This window comes from Syngnathus scovelli, chromosome 6 (genome assembly GCF_024217435.2).
Source record: "Syngnathus scovelli strain Florida chromosome 6, RoL_Ssco_1.2, whole genome shotgun sequence".
Taxonomy (NCBI): Eukaryota; Metazoa; Chordata; class Actinopteri; order Syngnathiformes; family Syngnathidae; genus Syngnathus; species Syngnathus scovelli.
Window position 1 is genome coordinate 18,622,574 of NC_090852.1, and position 19,713 is coordinate 18,642,286.

The following is a 19,713-nucleotide window of genomic DNA, read 5'->3' on the forward strand; positions in this document are numbered from 1 at the left end:
GAAGGAGAGGTGACTTCATCCCATTAGAATATGAAGCCCATCCTTTCTCACTATAACTGCGCATCTCCAGCATCTCCAGAGGGCAGAGGTGCAAAGACATTTGAATCAAATCACAATTTGACACTTAAGACCAATGAAAGGCAAGTTAGTTTGGAGAGCAGGACTCCTGCTCTGTGTCATCCTCGTGTCTACTATGACCTCTTCGAAGACTCTGATGAGAAACAAGGGTTCCAGGATGAAGACCTATCCAAGCGTTGGAGGAATGTGGGCAACAGGTAAGAGAGGTCACATTGTCAGGCTTATGGTTTTTGTTCTTCTACGTTAGATGATGTGCTTGTGTTGATTTAGGTCATTTTATGGGCAAGAAAGGTGTGGCGGATGGTTCTTCCACTGAGGTCATCAATAGTCGAGAAGACCTGCAGACAATCTTCGTAATCAAACCCAAAATTGGCCGCAAGACATTTGTGTAGTACAAGAGATGCGCTAACTAGAGGAGACAAAATCTTTGCATGTTTTAACATTCCTGGCAATTAAGATAATTCTGATGAGTGTTGGAATTTGTTTGCTATCATTTATAGGAATGTGATTATGTAATGTAACTTGAATAAACAAATCTCTTTCAACCAACTGTTCTTTTTGCCCTCTTCTGTTTAGATTCACATTTCACAATTACATTAAAAAAAACACAATCAACAATTCAACGTATATTGGATTTTAATCTTGAGGGTTTTTAAGTGACAAAATATAGATGAATATAAAGTCAACTTAAAGTATTAAAATATGGAAAAATTAATAAATTCTTCAATTATTTATTGTTAATGAATGAAATTATGACTTGAGCTGGAGTAATTCTTGAAATTTTAATGTTTTGGTGAAATTACTAATACATCAGTGAAGTTTGCCGAAATAAAAATTGCACAACGTAGTTTAAGTGAATGCGTTATTTTAAGAAATTAATATTGTTTTTACTTTTTTCAATTTAGTAAGTGGGCTTTTGTGCGAGAAAAAATAAATTAACATTTTATTTGTTTGACCTGCTTTTATTTTGTCGCACACTTTTAGTAATCACATCCGGGTCATTGTCCAAACATGCTACCACAACACCGCTAGCGTAGCTTCAACAACAAAACAAAATCAAATAGTCATGCCTTTAATAATTATGTGTGGTTATCCTTGCAGTGGTAAAACACGGAGGGCAGAGGAATTAAAATTGTATTTTGAACAAAACACGGACAGAAAGGTTCACATTGTGGGAGACTCTTCCCTGGCAGCTGAGAAGAACGCCGTGTATGCAGGCAAGCTAACCACTACAGGAATATGTTTTGCCATAAAATGCTAAATATCATCTAGTTTGTTGTGAAACTCGAATACAAATGCATTTGTTCACAGTAAATAAGTGTGTAAATAATAATGTTGCAGATTCTCAAAAGGAAAAACAAGTTAGAGCTGCCCTGAAAGCTGAAGTGGAGAGGTGGGTGCTCTTATGATAGACCTGTATTTTTTTAAATTGTCTGTTTCCTTTTTTTAATGTGTGTTTTTGGTTTTTCAGAAAAGTCAGCAAGGATGACATTGTTATATTGGATTCCTTAAACTACATTAAAGGTAATGTACTTGATACAATGGAGATGAAATGTTGACAGCATAAAAGACACACAAAATTTGTATCAGTTAATATAAAGCATAAATATGCCGGGCCTACACAATTGTGATTTTACCTTTGAGCATTCACTTTTATTTATTGCAGGCTACCGCTATGAGCTTTTCTGTCTCGTAAAACATGCACAGACGCCACACTGCCTGGTAAGTACATTAAACAATGCCAATTTGGAAATAAATAAACATTGATTTTTTTTTTCTTAAGGTGTATTGTTTGACATCAGATGATGTGAGCTTGGCGTGGAACAACAGTAGAGATGCGGAAGAGCAATACACACAGGACATGTAAGCGAGTCTTAAAATTATAACTTTTACAAATCTATTGACATTACTCCTTTCATGTGTAGCTTGAACGCATTAATTCTACGGTTTGAAGCACCAGACTCAAGAAATCGGTGGGACAGTCCCCTTTTCAACATCCTCCAAGATGACACGACTCCATTTGAAGCCATCGCAGACGCACTCTTCAAAAGGAAAGCACCGCCACCCAACCAATCCACTCAAAACGTAACGCACACAAAAAGAAAAAAAAGTATCGATGTTTGTCTGAAAATGAACTCATACTCATCTGTGTCTCTGCAGCAACCACTTTCATCTGCAAACTTCCTGTATGAGTTAGACAAGACCACACAGGATGTGTTAACGGTATGTCTCGTCCAAATTCGCTGATGATGTCACACCCACGCAAGGGTTTGTGTAAATATTGATTTCTGTGCACAAGTAAACGTAGCTATTGATTGGCTGCGGGGTGACGAGATAATGAATATCATTTCTTGCAGTTGGGATGCCAATGGAGTGAGGTAGGAGGAGAAAAAAAAAAGCAGCCATATTAATTGCGACGCGTGAAAAACCTCAAACAAGCACTGTGGTTCGTTCGTTAATTGCGTGTGAGTGTTTTACAACAAAAGTGCTAAATGAGCTGCTGAGATTTCCACTGTGGCAGAATTATTGACTGATGGCGGTTAATGTTTTGCATTCATGTCAAAGTATTTCTTTTATTTTCTTCCCTTTTTGAAGGCCATTTTCAATGCACAGAAGACAAGCGTTCCTGGAGATCGCATCCCAGTTCCAGGCACAACAGAGAAAATATCCTTTTTTTTTTTCAAAAAAACTCACTCTGAATTATCAAGCTCCGCCTCCCATGGGAGAGATGATGTTGGCTATCAGCTGGCTTGTCTGAAGGCTCCATGAATGAATAGAAATCGATTCAAAGTCTGTAATAACAAGTCGAGGAAATTATACGGTTTAGTGGATTTTATTGGCAGCTAGAAAACGGTGACGTCACCATACAAGTTGTTTCTACACGGCAGCGTTTGATTTAAAAACAAGGTCAGGTTGATTTCGAAATAGACATGGAAAAAAAAAATCAGGTCATGACTTAATCTAAAAGTTCTTAACCGGATGTCAAACATCGAGTTTACCAGGAGCGTCAACATGGCCGAGCTGCGTAAATTCCGGCGTCAGTTCATCAGCTACAGCAAGATGCACCCCACCGAGAACACGGGTCAGATATCCAACATGTTTGTACAGTATTTAAATAAGAGTCTCCATTGATGAATATATGTCACAAATTAAAATAGAGATCTTTTTAAATTGGAAATATCGACTCAGCGTTATTTTAGAGGAATGTCATTTGTTGTTTGCTACTCTTTCACTGACTTCCTCAAGTTAGTCATGAACAACTAAAGCACCCTTCAGCACTTTTTCAAGAACACAATGTCCTTAATTCATTCCAACGGTGTGCTTGACCTGTACACAACCTTCCGAAGCCTATTTTCCCCAACCCACCTATTAAGAAAATATGAATGATTTATCTGCTTGTAAAGATTTGGACTTATGTAAGAAGATCATGAGGAAAAGGAGGTCGCATGCCGTTAACGACTGCACTTTTTTCTTTTTTTTTTTTCCCCTTTCTGGAATGAGTCAGCAAACAACAATGACGACCATATTTGCGATTAAATGCACGAGCAAGCAGCTTGAAGCAACAGTTTCATTGGTAACGATGGGATCAAAGTTGAAGATGATAAATTTAGTTACAAGAAGATTTTGCCAAAGCAAACATGACAGCTTTTTTCATTCCAAAGTGATCCTTTTTTTTTTTTTAAATTGTAACCACTTCATTCCATAATGCCACTTAAAGCAAAAACAAGCCGTCCCTTCCTCCCAAAACAGGTTTATAGTTGCCTAATTGTTATAATATAAATAACTGTAACAGAATGTTGCGTTACTTTTCTATTTGGCAGTGCTTTGGCGCCATCTTGTGTCGTTTCAGAAAACGAGTCAACATAAAGAAACTTGCATGTTTTTATAACGACAACAAAATTATGAACCCACAAATGCTCAAAAAAAGGGAGCATAATTGCTACTTGGCCTCTGATGGTGCATGTCATGAGCAGGTGCTCCACCCAGCAAGCCGAAGGGTACCAAGCGATTGAGACTCCACGGTAGGTCGTAGCCTATGTGGTCCTCCACAGACATCTAGACACTAAGCACTGTGATGCACCAAGTAGGCAGAGGGTGACATTTGAGCAGAATGGGGTCCTGGTTGCGCCACAGTCCCACCGTCATCAGTTCCGGGATGCTGAGCTGCTCGGTGGACCAGGAGAAAGGAGCCGAGCATTTGTGATGAACGGCGTGGACATAGCAGTACAGCTGCACATGTTTGTGGTGTACGACGTGCCAGATGTAGTACTGGGTGTCAAAGACAAGAAGAACAGCCAGACCGTCGATGAAAACCTCCAGGAGCGCGGGAGCTTCTTGAGGCAACGCCGGCGGAGGTAAGATGAACATGCTGACCACCACACTCGTCAGAACGAAGAAAATGTGATTAAAAAGAGACGTCTGGAAACTTCTTGCCATCATTCCGACTGTGGGCCGCCTTCCTGGCTGGATGGCGCTCTTTCTCCCAGCAGGTCCATGACTGCAAAAGGCGTACTGAAGACGACGTAGCTGGAAAAAGCCAGCAGGACCGGGAGAAAAGGAGATGAGATAAGAGGCCGGTGGTGCATGAGCAGATGGTTCCAGAGAGGCTGCAGGAGATGATCGGAACGGCTGAAGGTGAGAGGACGTAGGGGCACCTCACTCATGTTCAACATCTTGATGCTGGTGCAGCTTCTGGATGGACAAGCCTGGAAAAATCCCGCTTTTAAATGAGGAGTTTAGCTCAAAGGGGTTTAGTGTCAACACCCTCAAGCCCAGAAGATTAACTATTCAATAGCACAACACACTTTGAAGAAATGCTTTGCAGTGGTCCTCAACTACGGGTCTGCGGTCAGTGGGCCATTTAGTACCGGAATATTTTTCTTATCCCTTTTATTTAGTTTTTTAGTTCTTACAGGGAAAATGTGAAAAATCAAATTCCACATTCATCGATTGAACTGACCTAGAAACAGGTTCTTAAAAATCAGAGCAAAACACAAATGATATCAAGTCACACCAAATGATCATTAGAACATGATTTATTGGAGAAAATCCGAAATTCATTGAATTTTTTTTTTTTTTTGCATGTTCACCAAGTAACAAATCAAGCTGCTACTTTTCACTGGCCTTCTTTGAAATCGTCTTGTTTGTGTTGGCGTACTTCTGCCGATCGTTTCTGAAAAGGAAAAGACGAATGAATCTACTGCTACCTGAATCATAATATATATATTTTTTTAAATACCTTGACATTTTCATTTTGTTTCTGCAGCCCAATCCTCCCTCCCAGTGACTCGTGTGAGAACCTCTGGTCATCATGCTGCCGCAGCTAATGCAAGGCTTCCCGTTGGTGTACGGCTACAACCACAAAAGCCATCAGAGGAGACAGCTTCAGAAGTTCTGGCATCATCACTCCCGAGCTCACCTGCTCTTTAGCGCAGAAGCCACAGATCATCCTGCTGGCGAGCTCCATGGGATGGTCCTGGTCTTCATCATGGCACACGTCGCAAGGGTAAGCACGGCCGCAACACGGAAACCTTTGGAGAGAACACATGTCGTCTTATGTCAAAAATGAAAAATGTGAAGATAGTACCTGAGCCAGCGATGACTCTGCTTGTAATGCTTGCAAGCTCCTTTTTCCGGTAGTGGTTTCCCCTTTTGAACAGCTGGATCTCTTACAGTCTTGAAATTAACAGTTGAAGCATTTGGACCTGCACATAGCAATAAAAAAAAAAAAAGTCAGTACAGCACAGTTTAAGAGATTAAACTTTGGCTAATCTGTAGGTGAGCTTTCACCTGTTTTGTTGCTGCGGGGCTGAATGTATTGGAATCTGGCGCTCTCAGCCAGCAGACTTAACTTGCCGTGGCAGTTTTCACAATTGACCTCCTTTGTTTGGCCGTAGCAAAGGTTCTAATCAAAACATTAAAAAATAAAGATTAATCAAGTGTTTTAGATTGTGAGCAAGACTTTGAGTGCTCGTACCTCAACCGGGCTCTCTCGTGAGCAGCCGAGGCAGCCCACAGTGAATTGGCAGTCTTGAAGCACCAGGTCGGAAGGAACGGCATTTTGGAGGTCCAAGTAGCCCAACACGTCACTGTAGCGGTGCAGCATGGAGGCTCTGAACGCGGCGCTGATTCTCGCACTGCACTTCTCGCACTGAGCAACGCAGGTCGTCTTCCCGTTCAACGTCAGGTCCGCCATCAATTTACACCTGCGCACGTGAAAACGAGTCGGTGGAAGAAATGCTTCAGCCTCGGCAATTCACGGCTACCTGTTGCACTGAAGACAAACGGTGACGCCGAGGCCCACGACGGTGGCCGTGTTCTCTCCCAGCGTCAGCCCAAGCAGCCTGACTTCGGTGCCTCTGCGGACGTCGCTGATCTTAATGTTTTCCACCAGGTGAGTGGCGTCGTCCTCCTCATCCTCTCGTTGATCTTCATCGCAACCTAAGCGCTCCGCTTCTGCCACGTCGCCGGCCTCTTCTTGCTCGTTCGCAGCGTCGGAGGTGGTGTCCGACGGATGATCGTCTGATTTCTCACACACCGTTGCCAGCAGATCCTGGTAAGGTATGAACTGCAGCCCGGCTTTTTCTAACTCACGGTCTTTTTTTAACTGCAATAAAAAGAGCAAAATCAATGCACATGCAAACAATCTCTCGTAAGTCGCCGTTCCCATTGAACTAACCTGCCTGGCTCCCTCCGTAAAAAGTTTCTCCAAACTACGATCGAGCCAGCGGAGAAAAGGTCGGAAGAGCAGCTCCACTTTTCCGAGCAGTTGATTGGTGGCGTGCTTCGCCTGGAGCCACTCCAGTGACGCTTGCTGGACATGCCTACAAAGCCACAACACAACTGTCAATCAACCAAAAACACTGAATTGTGACATTGATTGATTGACAGGTTCATACCTTCCCATGATTAGCGGCAGCTCTTGATCCAGAGGGATATCGAGGGTGAAAATCTAACGGGAATGAAAACGATAGTGGCTTCTCATGACTTCATCACTTCATTGAATTACAGTTGTGGTCTTTACCTCTTGTGGGTAAGTGTCGGGAAAGCTCACCATGATGTCAACTTCTTTTAAATCAAAAGGCTGTAAAGAGCATAAGAATGGATTAGTGGAGACGAGACAGCTTCTCATACAAACTAGTTGAGACTGAATCAACAGCGCCTCTGTTGGTTGAGATAAGTACTGCACTCCATTCCATCCAATTTCTATTGCGCTTGTCCTCATTAGGGTCAACCAAGATGCCACTGACACTGGACTTCCTTCTTCATAAGAATACAAGAAGAGACAAGTAAATATTTACCCAGTCTGGATCAGTGGCTTCCACAGTGACCCTGTAATACGTAACCTTGCCATCGCTTCGCTCTTGAATTATAAGACGATCTTTGGGAAAACGCTTCTTTAGCTGCTTGATCTCTGTGTCCCGTAGTTGAGCGGCGACATCTTCCGTTAGATTGCACAGTTTGACCTCCTGGAGGTCATTTGGCTTTGGCGCAGGTGCTCTCCATTGCATCAAACCGGTCTGGTCTACCGGTTCCGCGCGGTCCCCCATTAAAGGGAACTGCGGTGGATGCCAGTAGCGACACCTGTCCTCCATCGTGCAGTGCCCTGACAAAAAGTAGCGGCAGGCGCGGCGTCCTCCTCCTGAGGACGCTTTGGGCTTGGGAGTGATGACACCATTTCCTTCCAGTCCTACAGAGAGGGAGGATTGGACGTCCGCCTGGCAGGGAGTCGGGATTACTTCTTTGTGATCAGATCTTGTGTGTAAATATTTACACTTGGCCCCAAAGAAGCAGCGTCTTCCCTGAGAGAAGAAGCGACAGAGCTGCTGTGTCTTTGGCTCACACGTCTCCCCTCCATCACCATCCTCCATTGTTTGCACACCTGGATTTACACAACACCGACATTCTGTAAAAACTTGCTTGCTTTATGTATACTCACAAATATAGCTTTATAGTAGCCAGGGCAAAGTTCAACCAGGAAGATAAAATGTCTATAAATAATTTACACACACGTCTACAGTTCGGTATGCAGTAGACTTAACCTGATCTTGTCTGTCAACAAATCCCCGTATTGGATTGTTTAAATTAACTTCATACAGGAGCGATATGAAAACAACTTACTTTACTAGCAGTCACGAGACTGTACCCCAAGTAATTTCGAGTCACATTGAGAAAATATCACTTTAAAATTTGCGTCAGTGTATTCGTAAGAATATAATGTATCAAATGACAAAAAAAAATCTCTAAAACGCATATAATTCTCACCGATAAATCACGATCAGAGGCAGTGCAACAAGAGACGTCAGAGTGCGCGGCCTGATGTTTTTTTTTCTTCGGGATATTATTTTGACAACTTTCCGTTTGTCGCCCTCTACAGCTTTGGTGTGTTAAATGTCTCAAAAGATTATTGACGAACCACCAAACGTGAATCTGAAAGTGTCTCAATGAAAGGATCAAATTTCATCTCATCAGGAATTGGCACCTGACGAAAAAAGGCCACAAGGTTAGTTTTGACTATTAAGTGTGAAGTATTTAATGTACTGTATTTTGTTTTTGGATATATGAGAACATTTTTGATATGGTGTGCATTTAGTAGTTTGTAAATTGAAATGGACGTTATGTTCATGTTTTGTGGGTGATGGAGTTTGTATAAATAGTACAGATTGGTTAAAATGATAATATGTTTGTTTTTGGATAGTTGTCTTAGAAATGAACAGTTTTAAGACATTATTTGCGTTCCTGAATGTGGCTTTCATCTTTTGTCCTTAATAATCTCTATCAGGGAATGCTATTTTCTGTTACGTCATAGAGTCTTAATGTTGCTATCAACTCTTTTTTTACTCGCTTGTTCACTACAGACTAAAACAACAAAAGCTTTTTGAACCATCAATTTCAGCCAGGGACGCGTGCTGTTTCACAAACGAAGACAGTTAAGACCATTCATTTCTTCTGGCTGAATTTGTGTTATTTTAAAATAATTCATTGTTGTTGTTAATGCGATATTACTGAATTTAGAACTTCCATGGCCTGATTTAAACAATAACAACAAAACAATAACGTTAGTACCATTTCTTCTGTATTTTTTCCAACGTAATATTTGGAGTACCACTTTAATTTTACCGGAGTCATATTATTCTAAACTTAATAATGTCACTGTTACTTTACAATCAAAAGTAACAGTACTTGAGTACATTTTTGCTTAGGTTACCCTCTGGTACCGTGGTCCGTTACCACCCCGCGTTGCGACCGAACGCGCGTACTCGAGTTACGTCATTCAGTGGATGCAGTACCATGTGCTACCGCTGGATGTCAGCAAATCCCCATCACTTCCATGTGGTGGCGCTACGACACTAACATTCCTACAGTCGAGCGAATGGAGTGAGAGTGGTTATGTCTTTGTCGAAACTAAATTATTTAAAAAAACAAGCACAGGCTTAAATTGCAGTGTTGGCCATGGGCCAGTGTAGTATCACCTCTTCAAAGACCGTGTTGGTCTTTCTGAATCTCATATTTTGGGTAAGCTTGTGGATTTCTTTTGTTATTGTTGGTCCGAGTTAGGTCGTGCGTCACGGCGAAACGTCGAGTGAGCTAGCCGGCTAGCTAGCCACTATGTTGTGGATATGTATGGGAACTTTGCGGCTACGAGTTCAGCTGTTTCGGCTAGCTGCCTTGCTATCGTTGCAGTCGGCCGTTGTTTAACCAAGCAAACAGAACTTCGAGTAAACGTGCTGTGTAAACGTATTCGCAAACTCAGAAAATTAGGTCGTCTTCAACCAAAAGAACCAAGTTAACATGGAAAAGTAGGAAGTCTGTTGAATGCTAAATTCAGACATGGCGATTGGATTTTTTTTCTTTTTCGGTGCTAAAAGGTAGACTCAGAAAATAATAAATTTTCATCGATATCGTATCGAATCGTAACTTAATTATTAGTAGTAAAATCTATAATACAACTTCATTGGGCATTGGTATAGCTGGGGTTTGTTTTGAACAGAATGCCTTGTGAACTTTTTTTAACTTGAATAAATAAATTGAAAGTATTTTAAACTTTATAATACAATGCTGGGGGGGGGGGTTCCTCATTTCACTAAGTCTGGGCATCCCATAACAAACACTAATGCTGTAGGAAAGTCAGTCATAAAAATTAAACAAGCATTTTGAATGTTTTAATCCTACCGTTATTCAAAACTGTCATCCAGAACATGGACAGGCAGGTTTGTGTGTGTTTTGGCACGTTATGAACCTGTACAGAATATTAAATATTTTAGTTGTCATCTAGTGTAATACTTCAATGGCTTTGTGGTGTAAGTGGCATAAAAGGAGAATTTGATGTATGACTCCCCAACAGGCTGCCGCTGGCATCCTCTGCTACGCGGGCGCGTACGTGTTCATCACGTACGATGACTATGACCATTTTTTCGAAGACATCTACACGCTGGTCCCGGCAGTCGTCATCATCGCGGCAGGAGCGCTCCTCTTCATCATCGGCCTCATCGGTTGCTGCGCCACCGTGAGAGAGAGCCACTGTGGACTCATGTCGGTCAGTACGAACTGTGAATAATTTTGCTATGAAAAGGATTGGATTACAAAAAATAGTTTAGTTGGAAGTGTGTAATTTATAGTTTTGTATTTTATGTGAGGAGAATCCGTTGTAATCTGTTTTTACACCAAGCAGAGAGAATAAATTCCGTTATACCGTAGCATCCATGCTAATTTGTTTTATTTTCTCCTCAGTTTGTCATCATCCTGCTGCTGGTTTTCATGACTGAAGTAGCTGTTGTGGTTCTTGGATATATTTACAGAGCAAAGGTGAGGAAGCAGGTGTGTGTTTTATTCCATACGTGTAATCTTAACATCTCATTTCTTTATCGTTGCCAGGTTGAAGATGACGTGAATGGTTCCATCCACGAAGTATACAACGAGTACAACGGCACTAACAGCAACGCGCAGAGCCGCGCCATCGACTACATTCAGAGACAGGTGAGGACGCTAAGCAAATGATGAGAACGTGTGGGTCCCTCTTATTAAGCACGCAAATTTGTTTGTGCAGCTCCAGTGCTGCGGCATCCGCAATTACTCCGACTGGCAGTACACTCGCTGGTATGAAGCATCTAAGAACAACAGCGTGCCCATCAGCTGTTGTAACGGAAAAGTTGGGGGACTCTGTACAGGGTCCCTCACTCGACCTGAAGAACTTTACCAAGAAGTAAAAAAAGCATATTTGTTTGAATGCTAAATGGATTTTTATTCATCTGGATTTTTACACTGTGTATTGTTTGTGTCTAGGGATGTGAGGTTCTGGTTGTGAAGAAGTTAAAGGAAATTATGATGTATGTCATCTGGACCGCGTTGACTTTTGCCGGCATCCAGGTACGTCGTCGTTGCACATCGGAATACATTTGAATATGGCTGAATTTAGTTTTGTCGCACCTAAGTGATATCTTACAAAATCCCCTTTTTCCTCTTTCACACCAGGTTCTGGGGATGCTGTCGGCGTGCGTCGTGCTGTGTCGCAGAAGAAGCGATCCAGCCTATCAGCTCCTCATGACAGGAGGCACCTACGCCTAAACTTCACCTGCTCAAGGCTCCTTGGTGAATCCATTCCCACACTAACACAAAGACACTAAAGCTTCATGCTTTTTTGCCTCCACAAAGCTTTAGCCCAAATTCTTGTTCAGAATGAATGATTGATCTTGAGAAGCAAACCAAACTGTACTCTATGGAGGAAGGGTGATTTCCTCTTTAATTTGCACTGTGTGTTGACTGCTCGACCATATTATGTAACGATGCAGTGAAATTCAGCACCAATAGTCGTTTAAATATTCTACGTAGTGATGGGAAAAACAAAGGTTGACATTTGCATCATGAACCAGTGGCTGTTTTTTCTTCTTCAGTCCTCGAGGTAGCACTGTCTGTTCAACATTGAGACTGATTTCTTATTCAAACCAACAGCGCCACCTAGAGGAGTAAAAAAATGCAACTGGTTTATGAATCAAATTAGAAGCTTCATTTTCCCACGTAGAATTGCTACACTACTGTTTCATGTTGGTTCCAGACTGTTTTACAATCCATGCATAAGTTACGTTTTTGAATTGTGTTGTATTTATCCTTACGCTTTCTACTGATTGACGATTTGTAGCGACTTGTAATGAGCTTGGAAAGGAGCGCAGTGACTCGGGTGATGGCGTTATAGGTTTTAGAAATTTCAGAGAAATGATACTGTAGGCTTTTACGAAAGGGCAGCTGGTATTTTTACAAGATAATGTCAGGATACTTTCTATTAGGAAGTTAAACACTACGAATATGGTATTATTTAAAGTTTTAATGCTGTACATGTGAGAAATAAAATTACATTATTCACAAATAATTACTGACAAGTCGTTCTAGTTGCGTTGTCCAAACTCATTCTTTGGCAAGGTAAGATCCCGGCACCAGTCCCGTTTGGCCATACAGCCGCACCATCCACCAGCCGTCTCGGCCCTGTTCAATGACGAGCACGGCGTCCCCAACGGACATGGAGAGCTCGTCGGCTCGCTAAAGAAAAATAAACCTTATTTAACTGTGATTTTTATCCATCCAATTAAATGACAAAATAGCCAAGAACAAACCTGGGCCACGTACTCGTACATCGCCTTGTACTGCTCGTTCATTTGGGGGCCTTGAATCTTGAGGGGGCCGCTGTAGACATCTTCATAGTCGTCTGTGGAATTAATCGTCGCCAGTTAAAGAACTTAATGTGAGGCTCATTCTGCTAAAAATGTGCTACTGCTAATTCTACTGTGGGCATGGGCAGAAAATTTGATTCTTATTTCAGCCCATATTTTACCTCCACTGTCTGCAATAGGATCTTTATGAACGTTCAGACTGGAGCCAGCCACAGAGTTCCCTTGAAGGAGAGTTGAAAACCTACAAACGGAAACAGTCAACTCTCAATATTTGTTCTCGCGTGATTGTGAACCCAAACGTGTTTTTCCGACTTTTTCATCACGCCGCCTACGAGTCCCATGCTTCCATTTCGGACCTCTGCGGAATCCCTCTTGTAGAAATTTTGGTATTCGACGGGAGCTAGAGGCGAGGGAAAGAGCGAAGAAAATACATTGCGATCACGTCAAATATTTTCTCGTGTCAAACTTACCGGGACGATTGGTGCCGGTGCCTTTAATCCTCACAAAGGTGTTCATGTCAGCGATAATGTCACACTTCTCCAATATTTGCCTCACCCCTTCATAACACTGAAAGCAGCAGACAAGATAGCGTTATAAACTTTAGCTGAAGACAGATAACTTTTTTAATACGTTTTAATAGGTGATGCTCCACCTCATCGGCCTTCACGCATTGCGTGGACAAATGATTACAGTGCTGCCACAAGCCGTTCCTCATGGCCTTCAGGCGCTCCGTTTCTTGTTGTTGAAACAGCTGCAAGACACGATTGGGAAATTCGATTTCAACGAAATACATCGAAACGTGACCGTCGCGTGAAAATCCCATTATCGCATTGCGCAATCTCAAATCGACCGTGTATTTCAAGAACAACGTTTTGTGCCAACAAAGGAAGTTTGAAGATGAGTGACTCATTTTATTGTCCTATCATAGGAAGTGTCGCACATCCTCGTTGAGAAAACTAAACGGGTATTGCCGCTTTTGGTTGAATGTCGGACACTTTCGAACAGATTGTACCTTCCTCTCTTGATAAACACTCCATGTTACATGTTACGAGTTACCTCACACGTGTTGCTGTGCGTTAATTCCCATTCTTGACGGATCTGGTCCAGCTGATCAATGTTGGATTTGTACTGTCTCTCTATTGGGGGGAGGAAAAAAAAAACATATACTGATCATTGTAAGATTAAGCGCCCAGATTAAAAAATCAGAATTTGCATTTGTCATACTGACGACACAGAATGGAGGTGTGTTTGTGTCACAACTTTGAATAGATACTTGTGACATCCTCAATAAAAAGGAAGTAAGTGCAGCACAAATTCATACCCGCCTCCTCTGCAGCTTCCCTGCACATTTTAGATTTGTTGCTCAGCTGAAAATAGACAAAAAGATAAAAATATTTCAGTGATATTGAAGAACAACAAATAAGTCACTTATTGCTGATTATTAAAACGTTGTTGTTGAAGAACAATAACAAATCTTATTGCTGATGAATGAAAACGTTGTACCTTCTCAATCTGTTTGGGTGTGGCCGTGGAAGCGTTTCTCATCTTGTCAGCCGTTTGCTCTGCCTCGTCAGCCTCCCTGCAGCGTTGCTCGTAGTGTCGTTCAGACTGGGACGGACAAAGAGACAAACACTTCTCTTCAGCAAGCTCAACAGGAGCCTGGTAACGAACGATCCTAATCATTTGAATCGGAGGGAAACATCTAAAATATGCAAGATGGCGGACTTCGAAGAGCCGAACTTGTGCACTGACCTTATAGTGCAATAAACTCAAATGAGAAAGTAGAAACTACAATTAAAATCTTACGTCTATCGTTTTCTTGTAGAATGATACTTTGTTCTTCTGGACCTTCTCTATGATGAATTCAAGCTGGGGAGGAAGGAAAAAACAAATGTCACAATGACAACTTTGAAAACATTTTTTAAAGATATATATTTTTTTAAATACCCTTTTTCTCTGCTCTTTCTGCTTCTCTCTAAACTGCTCAATCCTTTTCGCCTCCTCCTTTAAGAGGCCGGACAGATTAATGTGCAAGTTGCCGATCATTTCCATTTCTTGTGGGAAAAAAAACAAGGTTTGAAACATGGACACTTAAAAAAAAAAAAAATAATTGTTCTTACGCGTTTTCATTTCATCAATGGACGTTCTCAGTGTACTGTGGAAACAAAACACAAGCTCAGAGGAAGTGATGTCATTTTTTTCCCCCACTCGCTGCATGTTCACGCACACCCACCAGATCTCGTAGAACCCCCCAACCTTGCGTGAGATGGCCACCAGCTCTTTGCCGTATTTCTCCTCGGCGGATGCCCTGCAACAGCCGCGGCAACCACAATGCAAGTTTGGGTGACACTGCTTTTTTTTTTTACCACCACGTGTCAACAGGCCTACCTCATTTTGAACAGCTCCTCCATGTCTTTGCACGTCCGCCGACCATCGTTTAGTCTCTGGATGAGGGCCTCATAGCCAGCGTTGCTAATGAAGTTTCCTCCCTGGAAGATCGTAGGTGGCATTCAGTCAGCTTTCAGTTTCCGAGCCCAATTTTTTTCCTCCCCACTTCTGAAGAGGTGGCTTATGGTTTTTGCCACAGCTTTTTTGGAAACTAAAAAATAAAAGCCCCTGAATGCACTTGAAGTGTGACAGTGGGAGTCTATGCTGTCATTAGCGAACTCCCAAATTGACTAAAAATACATTGCATTAATTTCAATTAAAGCCCTGTTAGTATTATTTGAAATATCAAATATACTGAGAACTTAATTTTATCCTTCCCATTGCCTTCAGCAGTTCTGAATGATGCAATTTCCCTTATGACTTGTGGAATACCCCTCCACAAATCCTCATGTATATAAATGTGATTAGTAATACAATTATATTCATGTAGGAAACTTTGTGCCTTATTCAAGAGACGCAATTATACTAGCTAACTTGCACCAATACTAAAACTCGCCTAGAAACATTTATGCCTACATTTCAAATAGTTTTAATTCATCTCATGGGCAACTTAGAAGACAATGTTTACATTGGTAGATTAGTAACATTCATTTTAAACTCACAAAATACTTTGGTACTTGTTTTGAAATTCAGTTTTATGTACAGTCTTGTACGCTGCAAGTGGTAAAATGAAAGTGCAGAGTATCATGACAAAAAAAAAGTAACCAAATGAACTGATAAAATTTGATCCTCAAACCAAAACAAGAAAAAAATAGCAATGAATCATGGCACAAGCTCACCCAAAAGGCATCCTTAAATTCTAACTCCATCCTGAGTGGTTCCCCTCCGTTTCAGCTTGTTAATGTGCCTCGGAACACCAGCAGCTTTAACAAGTGAAAAACGTTCCAGGAAACGAGTTGTGGCACCGTGACTCCGATCATTTGTTTGAAAAGAGGAAGAGTGTCAGCGAGTCGCAAACACAAGTGCGCTGTCACTTCGCTTTTTCACACGCCGGCGATGACCAGAGAGCCAATCAGCATTGTTCTAGCTTAGAAAGTTCCTCAGCGGTCTTGTGCTGCTGCTGCGTTTAATACAACAAATTATGCTTGAGAAACAAATCTTAGAGTTCGTCATGCGACAACTGCAGGTGTCTGCCGTAGTCTGTCACTTCGCTGTTGATAAAAATCTCTTGGTTTTGCAAGACTTCAGCCTCTGAAATCCGCTCATCTCCATCCTGGTCCATCTCCTTAATCAGGTGAAGGGCCTGACGAGAACCAAGAAAGGAACGTTAGCAAATGGAGACGATACAAAACCTGATGTCTAGGTCACATCTTTACTTCTTCCCGAGCAGCGCCGTAGCTGTTGGGCGCAATCCAGCGGAGTTGCTCCTCGCGATTCAGCTTGCCGTCCTTGTCTTGATCGTAGAGGTCCTTGAAGCGCACGCTTTCCTCAATCTCCCACTGGGAAGGGGCGTCCTCTTTAAAAAAAAAAAGTCAAGTGCATTTGGGGAAGAAAATTTACAGCCACCAGGACTGGATTTTTAAAATACATTCCCATAAGCAAAAGAAAGCATCATTAATGCGCATAGTTGCTCCCCCTAGTGGGGGAATTTGTTAATTACAGTTGAACCCCAGCCCATAATATAAATCCAGTGTGTCCATTAGAAAAATATTAAAGGGAACCACGTGTAGAAATCTTGTTGTGAAAGTGAACAGTAGTAATAAATTTGATTTTTTTTTTTTTTTAAATCAAAATGTACTACTAACCTTCACGTCGAATGTCACCAATGAATTCCTTCAGACTGATCAGTCCGTCTTGATCAGCGTCATAGTCACTCAGCACGTCCTCAATTGCAAAATCCTGTAATAAGACGAAGGGGTGATGAGAGAATCGAAAACATACACTCCATTGAAACATTTGAAATATATTTAAACTTACAGCCATATGGTCCACTTCAGACGGGTGGGTGAAGGCCAGGAACTCAGTTACATTGAGGCCTGGCGTACCGTCCAGGTCAGCGAAATTGAAGCGCCTCCTCTCCTTGAGGTGGAGCTGATGGAAGGATAAAATGACGTGTTTTAATTTACCTCGCTGCCCCACGGGGATGGATCTCTGTGCACGTACATGTTTCAGAGACTCTTGCTCAGGATCGTCCATGACGGCGCTTTCATCAAAATCCAAGAGCTTGTCATGAGTGCCCATGTTGTACTCCTCCCACGATACTAGACCGTCTTTGTCAGTGTCAAATTCGCCAAAGCGCTCCTCTGCGTCTTCCATGGCATATTTTCGGTACACTTGCTGAATCCATAGAGCAATCTCCTCTGGAAAGAAAGCAATATCAATCCCTTGTTCACCTTTGTTTCTTTGTGTCGCACACAGTCTTACCTGTGCTTAGGTGTTTGTCAGCATTTTTGTCCATCTTCTTTACAATCTCCAACATCTTCTGTCTCTGCACGTCTGGACTTGATTTCTTTAAGTCCTCGGAGTCCTCGAAACACATTGGATAAGTTAAGTAACAAGGTGATCAAATGAAAAGAAAAGACGGATGCATGATGTTTCCCAACCTTCTCTCCCAGCAGGACATTCATGTCATGTTGAGAATGATGGTGAGCGCTTTGTACCAACATAAACTGAAGGGCAAGCAACATCACCGTTGTCACAGTAGAGGGCGCCATCTCTGGGGAGTACAAAACCAAGGTAAAGTCAGTATTCGGATACTGCTTTTATTAGAATCTCAGGTTGTGGCAGTGAGAAACATGTCTTTATTCCACGACTGCCACCACAAGTGAGAGAAGATAGAAATCATCAAAGCTGCAAAGAGAATATGATGTCCCAAAGTCCTCCAAGACATGACCCCCAACCCTAACTGCAGGCCTGCTGGTTGAAAGGCCTGGTCCTAAGGTCCGCCTTACTTTAAGGGGCTATTTGAGCGATTATGCAGCATTATGATTTATATTTTAAATATTTAACTCAGCATTTTCCATCCGTCCTACACTTTCTTCCTTTGGTGCTATGCTGTCTCCTACAGGTCAATATGGGTACTACGTCAGATAGCGCTGTGAAGTGCGTTAACCTGGACATCGCGATTAAGTGCAGTAAACACCGATTTGCCGTTTATTTTCACCTTGTCGTGTTTGCAGCTTCTCGCACCTAGTTTAAGATGTTAAAGATGTGTGTGGACATTTGATCTGAGCGTGTGAATGACCTGCAGTAAACAAACATAATAGCAGAATCCAAACCAAAATACTAGAACATATCCAAAATGTTAAATCATGTTAAACAATTCGAATTGTGCGATGCACACTTTGTCGAGTGAATATTTGCATTTACCTTGAAAAGTTGTTAGTGTTGCTTCTTGAGCCAGAGTGCAGTGTCGATCGGGGATGCGGATTGACGGACTTCCGTTTAGACGTTTCACAATAAAATAAATGATTTCCTGAATTGATTAATTACCGCACGTGAACAAAAAAGATTTTGTGATTATTCAAAGCACGACAAGAAGCCTTTAACACTGTCGTGGAAAAATGGTCGCATATCTGTTTGAAGCCAAAAACGTTGCTCAAACACCGTGTGGACTTCAAAACAGACCCATACGTCTTAGTTGTTGGAGTCACAAACGGACGTTTGAACATTTGCAAGATGTGTATATATTTGTAGCGTGTGGTTTCATTTTTATTGAACATCTAAGCCAAAAACATAAGTCACTTCGAAGCACTTAGGACAGAAATATCGAGGCTAAATGACACGGTAATTTAAAAAACAAAACAAAAAAAAAAACGACAGCAAAATGGAGATAATCGTAAATATGAGAGATTTAATTATACTCGAATAAATTATGTATTTTTCACAATGGCTCTCATTAGCCAAAAGCTCATATCAGGGCGGTGTGGCCACTTTTCAATTTGTAATTGTAAAATAAGTTGGTATCTTTTAAGATATTAAATTCCGACTTCATGATGTAACGAGAACATAACACCAATAATACACCTTTATTTTGAAAGGTAGATTAATTAGCTTACGTTCGGCGAAATACCCAGTCAATCTATGTGGTTGCCATGGTACAGACGTTTAAGTCCCGCCCTCCGACCCGAATTATCCCGCACTCGATTGGCCATCAAACCTGTCGCCTTTATGTTAGCCTATAACAATTGGACCACATTCCCGTCAATCAAATACATCGCAATTCAACGGACTTCCGTTTCTCGGCGTTTTAGCCTCGCTGTCATGTAGCATGGTTTACCATTTACTCTAACAACTGGACAACTTTGTCCCGTGGACTTCACATTTCTCACCGACCGAGCGTTGAACGTAGTGCGAATCGATGAACAAAGACGGTCGCCATGATGGACGACGGCGCGGCGCCGGGCAGCACCGTCTGGGACCGAGAGTCGGGCACGGGGGTGACGGTAGGGAGAGGTCTGGCAGTAACAGCTCGGGCTCGTCACATGGAGGAGGCAAAAACAAAAACGCGTCCATTAACGCTCTCAAGGTAACCGGAATGATTATTACGTTAATATTTTGTGTTTGCCTCCAAAGTCTTTGTTTG

General features: G+C 41.9%; 7 protein-coding genes across 11 annotated transcripts in view; 3 read left to right on the forward strand and 4 right to left on the reverse strand.

Moving 5' to 3' along the window:
- The first annotated feature begins 1,057 nt into the window (after window positions 1-1,057).
- kti12 (KTI12 chromatin associated homolog) lies at window positions 1,058-3,256 on the forward strand. Its single transcript, XM_049724091.1, has 9 exons — window positions 1,058-1,295; window positions 1,420-1,471; window positions 1,550-1,602; window positions 1,745-1,800; window positions 1,862-1,941; window positions 2,004-2,163; window positions 2,239-2,301; window positions 2,674-2,742; window positions 3,067-3,256. Exons 1-9 carry the CDS (start codon window positions 1,145-1,147, stop codon window positions 3,208-3,210), a joined length of 828 nt encoding a protein of 275 aa, XP_049580048.1. The 5' UTR covers window positions 1,058-1,144; the 3' UTR covers window positions 3,211-3,256.
- Window positions 3,257-3,996: 740 nt separating this feature from the next.
- On the reverse strand, window positions 3,997-4,960 carry ch25hl1.1 (cholesterol 25-hydroxylase like 1, tandem duplicate 1). Its single transcript, XM_049724093.1, is given in 2 exon segments — window positions 3,997-4,550; window positions 4,553-4,960. Coding segments are annotated over 2 exon segments (753 nt in total). The 5' UTR covers window positions 4,752-4,960.
- Window positions 4,961-5,096: 136 nt separating this feature from the next.
- si:dkey-24l11.2 (uncharacterized protein LOC100034462 homolog) lies at window positions 5,097-8,474 on the reverse strand. 2 transcript variants are annotated; one of them, XM_049724065.1, is made up of 12 exons: window positions 8,344-8,474; window positions 7,380-7,960; window positions 7,103-7,162; window positions 6,978-7,030; window positions 6,758-6,902; window positions 6,345-6,685; window positions 6,056-6,284; window positions 5,869-5,983; window positions 5,666-5,783; window positions 5,498-5,609; window positions 5,318-5,430; window positions 5,097-5,251 (listed from the first exon to the last, which is right to left on the reverse strand). In XM_049724065.1, exons 2-12 carry the CDS (start codon window positions 7,947-7,949, stop codon window positions 5,188-5,190), a joined length of 1,920 nt encoding a protein of 639 aa, XP_049580022.1. In that variant the 5' UTR covers window positions 7,950-7,960; window positions 8,344-8,474; the 3' UTR covers window positions 5,097-5,187. The 2 variants fall into 2 exon arrangements, with proteins under 2 accessions (XP_049580022.1, XP_049580023.1); XM_049724066.1 differs by lacking the exon at window positions 8,344-8,474 and adding an exon at window positions 8,200-8,343.
- Window positions 8,475-9,418: 944 nt separating this feature from the next.
- On the forward strand, window positions 9,419-12,442 carry tspan3a (tetraspanin 3a). The gene is made up of 7 exons (XM_049724092.1): window positions 9,419-9,594; window positions 10,424-10,615; window positions 10,810-10,884; window positions 10,954-11,055; window positions 11,126-11,281; window positions 11,362-11,445; window positions 11,551-12,442. The coding sequence occupies exons 1-7, from the start codon at window positions 9,532-9,534 to the stop codon at window positions 11,641-11,643; spliced, it is 765 nt and encodes a 254-aa protein (XP_049580049.1). The 5' UTR covers window positions 9,419-9,531; the 3' UTR covers window positions 11,644-12,442.
- On the reverse strand, window positions 12,378-16,110 carry pstpip1a (proline-serine-threonine phosphatase interacting protein 1a). Of its 2 annotated transcripts, none has more exons than XM_049724075.1 (15): window positions 15,968-16,110; window positions 15,129-15,229; window positions 14,974-15,048; window positions 14,861-14,895; window positions 14,688-14,794; window positions 14,547-14,609; window positions 14,244-14,348; window positions 14,062-14,107; window positions 13,797-13,876; window positions 13,393-13,491; window positions 13,211-13,307; window positions 13,053-13,140; window positions 12,902-12,981; window positions 12,684-12,772; window positions 12,378-12,609 (listed from the first exon to the last, which is right to left on the reverse strand). In XM_049724075.1, the coding sequence occupies exons 1-15, from the start codon at window positions 15,995-15,997 to the stop codon at window positions 12,478-12,480; spliced, it is 1,227 nt and encodes a 408-aa protein (XP_049580032.1). In that variant the 5' UTR covers window positions 15,998-16,110; the 3' UTR covers window positions 12,378-12,477. The 2 variants fall into 2 exon arrangements, with proteins under 2 accessions (XP_049580032.1, XP_049580031.1); XM_049724074.1 differs by having other exon boundaries at window positions 12,684-12,775.
- On the reverse strand, window positions 15,702-18,645 carry rcn2 (reticulocalbin 2). Of its 2 annotated transcripts, XM_049724079.2 has the most exons (9): window positions 18,498-18,629; window positions 18,292-18,372; window positions 17,732-17,844; window positions 17,553-17,655; window positions 17,292-17,488; window positions 17,106-17,219; window positions 16,934-17,027; window positions 16,505-16,644; window positions 15,702-16,431 (listed from the first exon to the last, which is right to left on the reverse strand). In XM_049724079.2, the coding sequence occupies exons 3-9, from the start codon at window positions 17,840-17,842 to the stop codon at window positions 16,288-16,290; spliced, it is 903 nt and encodes a 300-aa protein (XP_049580036.1). In that variant the 5' UTR covers window positions 17,843-17,844; window positions 18,292-18,372; window positions 18,498-18,629; the 3' UTR covers window positions 15,702-16,287. The 2 variants fall into 2 exon arrangements, with proteins under 2 accessions (XP_049580036.1, XP_049580035.1); XM_049724078.1 differs by lacking the exon at window positions 18,292-18,372 and having other exon boundaries at window positions 18,498-18,645.
- Window positions 18,646-19,333: 688 nt separating this feature from the next.
- scaper (S-phase cyclin A-associated protein in the ER) overlaps window positions 19,334-19,713 on the forward strand; it is a 31,534-nt gene continuing 31,154 nt past the window's right edge. For both annotated transcript variants that reach the window (XM_049724061.2, XM_049724063.2), the window contains exon 1: window positions 19,334-19,656. In XM_049724061.2, coding sequence (XP_049580018.1) covers window positions 19,489-19,656 — 168 coding nt within the window. In that variant the 5' untranslated portion in view covers window positions 19,334-19,488. The remainder of the gene's footprint in view (window positions 19,657-19,713) is intronic.